Source organism: Corylus avellana, chromosome ca8 (assembly GCF_901000735.1).
Source record: "Corylus avellana chromosome ca8, CavTom2PMs-1.0".
Classification (NCBI taxonomy): Eukaryota; Viridiplantae; Streptophyta; class Magnoliopsida; order Fagales; family Betulaceae; genus Corylus; species Corylus avellana.
In genome coordinates, this window is record NC_081548.1 from 9154101 (window position 1) to 9164234 (window position 10134).

Sequence of the window (10134 nt, forward strand, 5' to 3'; positions counted from 1 at the left end):
GTCAAGTCCTAAATGGGTTCCGGGCAAGTTCCGACGAGGTTCTAGTGGTCAATGGAAAATATTTTCTTTTCGGTCAAAAAGAAAAAATTTTCCATTGACCACTATTTGACATCGAAGTAAACACCGTAAAATGTGGAAATCATTTTATGGAAACCATTTTACATCGAAACCGTTTAATTCATCGTAAAATGGTTTCCGTCGGAAAATATTTTCAGGAAAACCGTTTTCCCTAAAAATGTTTTCTGTCGAAAACATTTTACGGCATTTATTGCGCGCACAGAAAATGAATTTTATATATATATATATATATATATATATATATATATATTATCCAATCAGGTCCCCGCCGCCGGGACCCACCCAGGACTTGCCCAAGACCTGCCTAGGACCCGCCTAGGACTTGCTCAGGATTTTATTGGAAAATATAGATATAAAAAAATATTTCAAAAAAAAAATATTTTATGTGCGCACGATAAACGGCGTAAAATGTTTTCTATCAAGGAAAATGACTCCCCTTAAAATATTTTCCGCCGGGACCTGCACGGATCTCGATCAAGTTCTGGGCGGTTCCCGGTCAAGTTCCAGCGGGGTCCCGGGCAAGTCCGGATCAAGTCCTGGGCAGGTACCTGCTAGGTCCTGGCGGGGTCCCGGGTAAGTCCCGGTCAAGTCCCGGTCAAGTCCTGGGCGGGTCCCGGTCAAGTCCTGAGCGAGTCCCAGTGGGGTCCCGGGCGAGTCCCATGCAAGTCTCGGTGGGGTCCGAGGCGGGTCCTAGTCAGGTCCCTATCAAGTCCCGGGCGAGTCTCGGTCAAGTTCCTTTCAAGTCCTGGGCGGGTCCCAGGTGGGTCCTAGGCGGGTCCCGACGGGGTCCTAAGGGGGTCCCGATCAAATCCCAAGCTAGTCCCGGCGAGGTCTCGGGCAAGTCACGAGTAGATCCCAGTCCGGTCCCAAGCAAGTCCTGGGCGGGTCCTAGTCAAGTCCTGGACGGGTCCCGGTCAAGTCCAGAGCAAGTCTCAGGCAGGTCACGATCAAGTCCCAGGCGGGTTCCAGGCAAGTCCAAGTTGGGTCTCGGGGGGGTCTTGGGCAAGTCCTGGACAAGTCCTAGGCAGGTCCGGGCAGGTCCCGTTCAAGTCCGGTCGGGTCCCGGGCAAGTCCTGGTGGGGTCTCGAGCGAGTCCTAGGCGAGTCCCGAGCGGGTCCCGGGCAAGTCTTGGCAAGGTTCTAGGTGGGTCTTGGTAAGGTCCGTCGATTTGAGAATGAGATGCCAAAAGTCGAAAAATAGTTTACGGTTTTCAAAACCGTAAACATTTTTCAAAAATTAAAAAAGAATTTTCGGTCAAAAGGAAAATATTTTCCCTTGACCACTATTTTACGTCGAAGTAAATACCGTAAAATGCGAAAATCATTTATAATAACCATTTTACGTCGAAGTAAACGAAGCCTAAAGAAACTGAGAAACACACTCCCATCCATGCAGTAATCTTAGCAACATCAATTCGTCTAGCTATAAAAGAAAAGACAATATAAAGAAATTTAAATGAAAAAAAAAATAGAAAAATACATAAAGATTATACGGACCATTAAAGCCCTAAGGAATTTCGCTCTTATTGATCCCTTGAAACATTTACATTACAAAATACTCATATTTATAGGAAAAATGAGATAGATATATGATAATTAAATATGATTACAATCATATCAATAAAATCAAATCATTACAATCAATTACAATTAAATATCTTAAATCAAATCCCATAATATCCTCTAACATGGTTGTGTTAAAGGAAAATGTTAAGGTCACAACATAAATCCAACTTATGGCCAACTTCTCTCTTATGTGTCATTTAAATAATAAAAAATTGATAAAGAGGATTTTGAGATTCTGAAAATTTGGAAAAAAAAAAACAATTTGTTTGGTTTAAAATTCAAATTTTTTTTACACGTAGGAGAGAAGTTGGCCATGAGTTGGGTTTGTGTTGTGTCCGTATCAAACCTCTGTGTTAAATATCAATTATTTCTAAAGCTTAAATAGATAAGAAGTGGTAAATTCAATTATATAATTAATATTTTTTTCAATCCATTCACATGTGAGTTCAAACTTTCACAACACGTAAAATATATAATTAAAATATAAGAAAACACATGAAGTTAAGATTGAACTTTGTTTTATTCTAATATCACATTAAAGGATCACCACTTGTCTAAAAAAAATAAAATTTTATAGTTAACTAATATTTAACACAAAATGGCGGCAATAATCTCAAAGTTAAAAGCCGGCAAGCAGTCCAAAATGTAAAAGAGAAGGCCATTTCGCATTGCCGTCCATAGACGGTCAAAATGTGAGATCTTTGACTTATAAATACCCACCATTAATTCTAGTTCTTGAGACCAACAACACATTAAAGAGAATCAATGGCATCTTCCCAATATTTCTTCATCCTTGCAATCGTAGCAATTCTTGTCCCTTCAATTTTGGCCACAGAATTTGTGGTTGGTGATGACAAGGGTTGGACCATTAACTTTGACTACCAAGCTTGGGCCAGGGAAAGGACTTTCATGTCGGTGACACTCTTGGTAAATTAACTTTATAAACTTTTTGTACTTACCATATTTTTTATATAATTTTTTAGTTTTATTTGCCCATGTTTGTTTTCAAATCAATACTTTGTTAAAGTATTGATTAAATTTACATATTTCTATCAGCTTAAACTTTTAGAATAAGTGGTGATTTAACATGATAACAGAGTCATAGGTCATGAGTTCGAACTTTAATTCCGTCAATTCACTCCAATTTAATTAAATATTTTAGGTGTTGGATCTCACCTATTCAAATGGAGTTTGAGACTATACGTGAGGATGAACGTTAAAATATTGATTATATCTCATCTGAATAGAAAGTTTTTTCCTTTACAAAAAGTCGACAGGGAACCACTCCCATAGCATTACTACAATTTTAGTAAAGGAAAATCATTTTCATTCGGATTTTGATACATAGCATTACTCGACTTTGAGGCTATCTTGTTTTTAATGGGTTGCTAGTGGATAATTTTTGTTTCTTATTGAGTTTGCAGAAAAATATATATATATTTTAAATGTATTTATTTTAAGTTTGATTGATGATGGAAGAATTAACTTTTTGGTGCAGTTTTCAAGTATAAAGAGGGACTTCATAATGTTCTTAAAGTCAATGGAACTGGCTTCCAACAATGTGTTGCACCATTGGGAATTGAGGGCCTGATTAGTGGAAATGATGTGATTACATTAGCAACCTCAGGAAGAAAATGGTATATTTGTGGTGTTGCCAAACATTGTGAGAATGGAAACTAAAAACTTGCCATAACAGTGTTGCCTCAGACAATGTCTCTAGCACCTTCTCCTATTTCAGCAGCCGAGGAATGCATTAAACCTATATATTATGGGTGGATAATGATTGTTTTTGGCATCCTTGCCATGGTCATGGTTTAAAGTTAGATCAATAGTACTATAGTTAAAATTCTCCTTTCATGTTTGTGGAGTGTATTGAATTCATTAAGTGTTTGCATTGTATTGGATCTGAATTTATTGATTTATAGTAGTATGTGTGTTCTGAAATATAAACCATGTGTGCTCTATATTTGTACCAAATACGATGTTTGAGCGTATTTGTTAAATTATCTTGCAAACAGCAGGTGTGGTTTAGGCAATTTAACATTATATAAGAGAGGGTGGAAATGGCTTTTAATAGAAGTTTTGGCATTTTAGCAACTCAAACATAATTTGATTGTTTATAGGACAATAATGCTAATACGTACAAGTCTGTGCTTTTAGGCTTTATTTAAAAGATGGGGATCCACTATAATTTTGCTTTCCAAATTTTAGAGGAGGCTATAGAGCGCACCTGCTTTGAGCAACCTCGGGGAGTAATGCTAGAAGTTACTCTTGTGTTCTTGTTTAGTCACTCTAAAAATGATATGGCTTCTAAAATCATTGTTGGGCTTGTGATTGATCATTATTGAATTTAATCAAATAGTGATTTTAAAGCCACCAATTCATAAAGTGACACAAGAGGGACACAAGAGTGACTTCTAAAATTATTCCAACCTCGGGTGTAGACTAGGATTCACTACTCAAGACAAGTGCACCCCACAACCTTCCTCTCTAGTAACTTTCGCTTCATGAGACGCGATATCCAGCAGATTAAGTTACCCCTTGGAGACAAGATAGGCATCATTAAGTTGTAGTGTGATCCAAAGTTTATATATATAGCTTATTATTTCCTTATATGCTTCTCAATAGTGTTTTTTTTGTTTTTTCTTTGGGAATGGCTTTCATACATAGTTCAGGAATTGTATGAGGAGTTTAGATAGAGTAAGAAATGATGAACAAGAGAGATTTGGTCGAATAATGTTATACATCATCTTTTTATCTCGTTTTTATCATTTCAAAGTTGATGTAACGTGGTCCTTCATAGCATGTGATGCATAGAAATTAGTTTTTTTTTCTTTTTTTTTTTTCTTTTTTTTTTTAGAGAAACCATGCTACAACTTTAGAGGATAAAAAAAATGGTACATAGAATTACCCAATTTGGCCAAGTTGATCATATTGAAGTGTATTCAATATATAGAGAAATCATTACAACTAATATGTACAATTGGAAAATAAAAATACATAGTTACCTTTTTTCTTTTTCTTTTTTTGAAGTGAAAAGAGTAAACTTAATTTTTTTTTTTTTTACACATTTGCATAAGGGAAGGAGGGAAAATGAAGAATGAGATTCGAACTAGTAACCTCTGCTTCATGAGGCGTAGTCTCTAGCCAATTAAGCTACCTTTTAGGGACTACCTACTCTTTACACTTGTGACTTATCAGAAACTATACTAATAAGAAATTATCAAATACAATGAATCTTGACCAATGCCTACTTTTTGCATTTTTTTTTTCTTTTTTTAAAAAAAAAAAAAAAAAAAAAAAAAAAAAGAAGAAGATGAAGAATATTTTGGTATATGGAGACTATAGAGGAAACTTGCATTGAAAATCACTTGGAAGCATGACATATTTCAATAATTATACAATACATGTGAGACAAGAATATATATATATATATATATATATATATATATCTTACAACTACTCAAATTGAAACTTTTGAGAGTAAATAGTAAAATAATACTCATTTTCCTCTGTAGCAAGCCTTTTGAGCTGTTTCTCTTTCATCGAAGTTTGTGAATCATCAATCATATTTGGAGATCTCATTTTTCTCTTAGAGGGGCATCTGTTTTCTATATTGTTATTGTCATCCTCATCATCACTGACAACAATGGCATGATCCTCATCTTTTCCATCTACAACCCTTTCATATATTGGATAGACCCCTATTTTCTTCACAATGATTTCAGGCCCCCAATCTACAAGAAGCTCTACTTCATCACCATCCTCAAAATCATTGGTAAGAACAATATTCCATAGCAATAGGTGATCTCCAAGAGGGAATGGGCCACCAGTTGTTGCTGAAAAATTAGTCAGAATAGTATTCCTGGTATGGTTGATAACTGACACGCCACCTTTATGTGAAGATAATACTTGAACACGTGATGCATAGAAAGCACATACACCAAACTCTTTCAATATGGGATCAGCCGTTGGTACTTTAAAATGTATCGAGGGTCCCTCACACTGATACGTGAACCAATCGGGGATTTGATTGCCGGGGATGTTAATGCCAAACACTCTACCAACTCCACGCATAACCCATTCCTGTTACATCAGCAGAGGATGATGTGTTTTAAAGTACTAACTAAATGATACGAGATAACATGATATCATAACAAGGGTCTTATGTTGAAATCCTACTCCACACATTATTCTATGGGAAAAATATATTTTATCCCCATGAACTATCCACTCATTTGCACTTTGACCTCCAATGTTTAAAAAGTGACACTTGACCCCCCCCCCCCCCAAACTTTCAAATTGTTGCAATTCGACCATTCTGACTTGTTTTTTTCCCAAAATGCCCCTATCCCAAGTTAAAATTAATTAATTAATTAAATTAAATTAAGGGGTGTCCGGTCTCGGGTGGCCAAAGCCACCCTTAGGCCCAAATGGGGTGGCCGGCCACCCCTTAATTAATTTTTTTTTAAAATTTTTTAATTTGGGATGGGGGCATTTTGGGCCAAAAAAAAAAGTCAGAATGGTCGAATTACAACAATTTCAAAGTTTGAGGGTTCAAGTGTCACTTTTTAAACATTTGAGGTAAAAGTGCAAATGGGTGGATAGTTCAAGGGAGTAAAAATGTGTTTTCCCCTTATTCTATTTTAGTTAAAAATTAGGGAAAACTTCACTTTAAACCCTTGAATTACCCCGCATTTTGGCAAGCCCCCAAACTTTAAAATCTCTCAATTTCAACCCTCGAACTTTCAATTTGATGCAATTTACACCCTCTATCAATTTTTGTCGTTAAAACCCCTAAAAAGACAAATTTACCCTTCAATTTTCTTTTTATTAAAAAAATAAGAAAAAAAAAAGGTTCATAAGGTCGCCCAACCGTGGGTCGCCTCATGATATTTTTTTAATAATAATTTTTTTTAAAAAAAAACAAATTTAATTTGAAATTAAGGATAAATTTGGAATTTTATAAAAAAGTCAAGGGTATAAACGTAATTGCCTCACTTTTAACGTTTAAAATCTAACCGAAGGGTTAAAATTGAGAAGTTTTGAAATTTGGGGGGCTTGTCAAAATGCGCGATAATTCAGAGGTCTAAAGTGAAGTTTCTCCTAAAAATTAAGAGAGAGAGAGAGAGAAACATGTACATGTAGCCGTAGGAAGCTTTGCTTAAAAGTATGTGTTACATTCATGCACCCTTCCATGTTAACAGACACAATAGGATTTGAACGCTTATCCAAACCTGGAACTTCGACTAATTTGTGACAGTTAGTAAGGCACAAACCATTCATATTTGAGAGCTTTGATAGATCCGGCATTCTTTCCAGTGCAATGCAGTGCAGTGTTTTGCATCTAAGAAAATCAAACTTGCTGGTAAATCCGGAATTGATTTAAGCTTTCTACAGCGACCCAATTTGAGATCTTGAAGCTTCGAAAGACCACCTAGGCTTGTTGATAGGCTTTCAAAACTATTGCATCTTAAATCTAAAATTTTAAGAGAACATAAATTCCAAAAATCTGTAGGAATTCTGTCATCCGATAAATTGCAGTCCCAGAGACATAAGTGTGTTAGTGAGTTCAAGCCTTGTAGTGCAGCAGGCAATAGATTCACTGACTTAGGACTTTTCCTTGGTGATATCCAAGACCAAAAGAGTGATGGCAATGACTTAGACGGTGATCCTTTAAACCCACATAGAGATAAATATTTGAGATTCTTCAGTTGCACTATACTAAAAGGCACTTGTCTTATAGCAATTCTGTCTGCAAGAAGAGTTGTCAATGATTCCATCTCCCCCAAGTTGTTAGCTAAATTGTGCATTTTAGAACACCCAGAAAGAATGAGAGTTTCTAGAGACTTCAACTTATAGAAACTCCTTGGCAAACTTTTAAGGCATTTGCAATCTTTCAAATTCACCAAAACAAGATTACTAGGATCTCCAATGGAGTGGTGAACCTCAAGCAAACTCGTACAATCTTCAAGTATTAATTGCTCTAGATTTGGGAGTTTTGACAAGTCAGGGGTCTGACTCAGATAATGAGAGTGACTGAGATTTATAATTTTCATCTTCTCAAGTAACTGCTAAACAAATGAGAAAACAACCAATTAAAAAGGAAGGAAAGCGCAATATTAGAGCCTAGAACATAAAAAAAAAAAATAATAAATAAATCATTGATTATTTTACCTTGGGACTTTCCCAAACTTTTTTGAGATTGCTATATTCCAAGTCAATCACAACTAAGTTTCTTGGATAAAAGTCATTTGGAATGAACTTGAGAGGAAATCCATGCCAGCAAAGCCACCTTAATTCTTTGGAAAGATATTTATAGTCTCCAGTGAGTCGTATGTGATCAAGTTGGAGTAATCTTAGTCTCTGCATCTTAATAAATGCTTCTGAATTGAAATTCATCTTACTTAGACTTGTCAATTCTAAAGTAAGTCCTTCAACTGCATTTGTTCCCTGTAAAAACACAAGTATTGTATGAGACAAGTGATTATCCAAACTTATCACATAATCTTTCTTATTAATCATTTCATTTATCTTGCTTTGCTTAATATAATGTAATCATATTTGCAACTACAAAAACAATATAATGATGTTAGGAAAGAAAAAAAAAAAAAGTTCCTATTTTCAAATAAGAAATATATGGATTACACTTTCAAGGCATGTGATCAGTGCGAATTAGTGCGCATTTGCTTCCCGAATAACATATATCTTAGAAAGAAAAAAAAAAAGGCTTCATTTTTCTTTCAATGTTTTCAATTGAGAAAGTTCTTATTACCTCGTGCTTTGTCAATATATCAAATGCATCCTCATGCTGCCATAATCTACTCCATTTCCCAGGTTCGTTGGGGTGTTTTTCACGAACGATTTCTCTTCCCATGTCTCGCAACAGATCATGCATTGTAAACTCATTTGTCTCACTAACTTTAAGAAGACATCGCTGAATGAGGACACTAATTCCAATCTTTGCAAAAAAACCACAGCCATCCAATTTTTTTACAACATAGTCTATATCCTTTCCTATGAAGAAACATGATATGTCAAGGAATATATCCTTTTCAGTATTGTCACTTAGTCCATCAAAACTTATTCTAAGTTTATTTTGAATTTGCTCATGAGGAATCCTCTTCAATTTATCTAATGCACTTTTCCATTCTAGCATGCTCCTAGAGAAAAGGAATGAGCCCAAAACTTCAAGTGCTAGTGGCAACCCTCCACAGTAAGCAATGACACTTCTTGACAAATCAGTATAATCTTCAATAGGATAACTATTCCTAAAGGCATGCCAACTAAAGAGCTCAAGAGAGTCAATGGCATTCATTGCTGTAACTCTATATACACTATCCACTTCTAGCTCCTTTAGCAAATGCTCATCTCTCGTTGTTATAATAATTCTACTTCCCAAACCAAACCAGTCACGCCTACATATGGCATTCAGTTGCTCCATTTGGTCTACATCATCAAGTATCACAAATATTGCTTTATTACAAAGTCTTTCTTTAATCATATTGATTCCTCTATGAACACTACTTATCTTTATCTCGCTTGTCTTCAAGACGTCAGAAAGAAGTTGTTCTTGGAGATGAACCTGACCCCTAGGTTCCTTGGAAGTTTCCCTAACATTTGCAAGAAAACTTTTACCTTCAAATCCATGAAAAAATTGGTTATAAATGGCTTTAGCAATAGTTCTTTTGCCAATTCCGCCCATTCCCAAGATTCCTACCATGCGAATATCGTTAGCTCCAACATTTAACCCAAAAGTTATGTCTTGAACGTGAGAATCTACTCCAACTGGGTAGAGTGCTATAAACAAGTGTGTGTTGTTCAGTTCTCTTGAAATCTCTTCAACAATTTTCCTAATAAACTTTGCTTCATGCCTGGAAATTATTTTAAGAAGTTAGGTAGAGTCACACTATACAAGAGAGAATTGAAATATAAGTTTTATATACGCGAATATGTAAAAACTTAGAACATATTAGTTTTGGCCATTATCCTTAACTCATTAGCATTTACCATACTAGTGGATCAAAGTTTGAAGAAACTAAATTTTTATTCCATAGAATTATGTTAACCCAAAATCCAATAGACTCAAAACCTCTCTCACACAAACAAAAAAAATTACCGTTGCTTTTAATTCCATGACAAAGAATAGTGTTTTGTTACCCGCAACACTCTTTTCAAACCTATATTGCAGCTGGCAAAGTAAGATTTTTTGGAAAAATATACTTTACCCCCCCTGAACTATCCACTCATTTGCACTTTTAATCTCAATGTTTAAAAAGTGACACTTTACTCCCATAAACTTCCAAATTGTTGCAATTCGACCATTCTGACTTTTTTTTTTTTTTTTTCCCCCTCAAAATGCCCCAATCCCAAGTTAGAAAAAAAAAATTAAAAATTAAGGGGTGGTCGGTCTAGGGTGGCCGAAGCCACCCCTAGGCCCAAAATTTTTTTTAAAAATTTTAATTTTAATTTAATTTAATTTTAATTTTAA

The 10134-nt window shown here is 35.4% G+C and overlaps 1 protein-coding gene and 1 pseudogene across 1 annotated transcript in view; one reads left to right on the forward strand and one right to left on the reverse strand.

The window, feature by feature from the left end:
* Positions 1-2408: 2408 nt before the first annotated feature.
* LOC132190858 (blue copper protein 1b-like) lies at positions 2409-3461 on the forward strand (annotated as a pseudogene).
* Positions 3462-5102: 1641 nt separating this feature from the next.
* LOC132190859 (disease resistance protein RUN1-like) overlaps positions 5103-10134 on the reverse strand; it is a 14198-nt gene continuing 9166 nt past the window's right edge. The window contains exons 2-5 of the mRNA XM_059605892.1: positions 8419-9517; positions 7821-8096; positions 7553-7714; positions 5103-5729 (exon numbers count right to left, since the gene is read on the reverse strand). Coding sequence (XP_059461875.1) covers positions 5103-5729; positions 7553-7714; positions 7821-8096; positions 8419-9517 — 2164 coding nt within the window. The remainder of the gene's footprint in view (positions 5730-7552; positions 7715-7820; positions 8097-8418; positions 9518-10134) is intronic.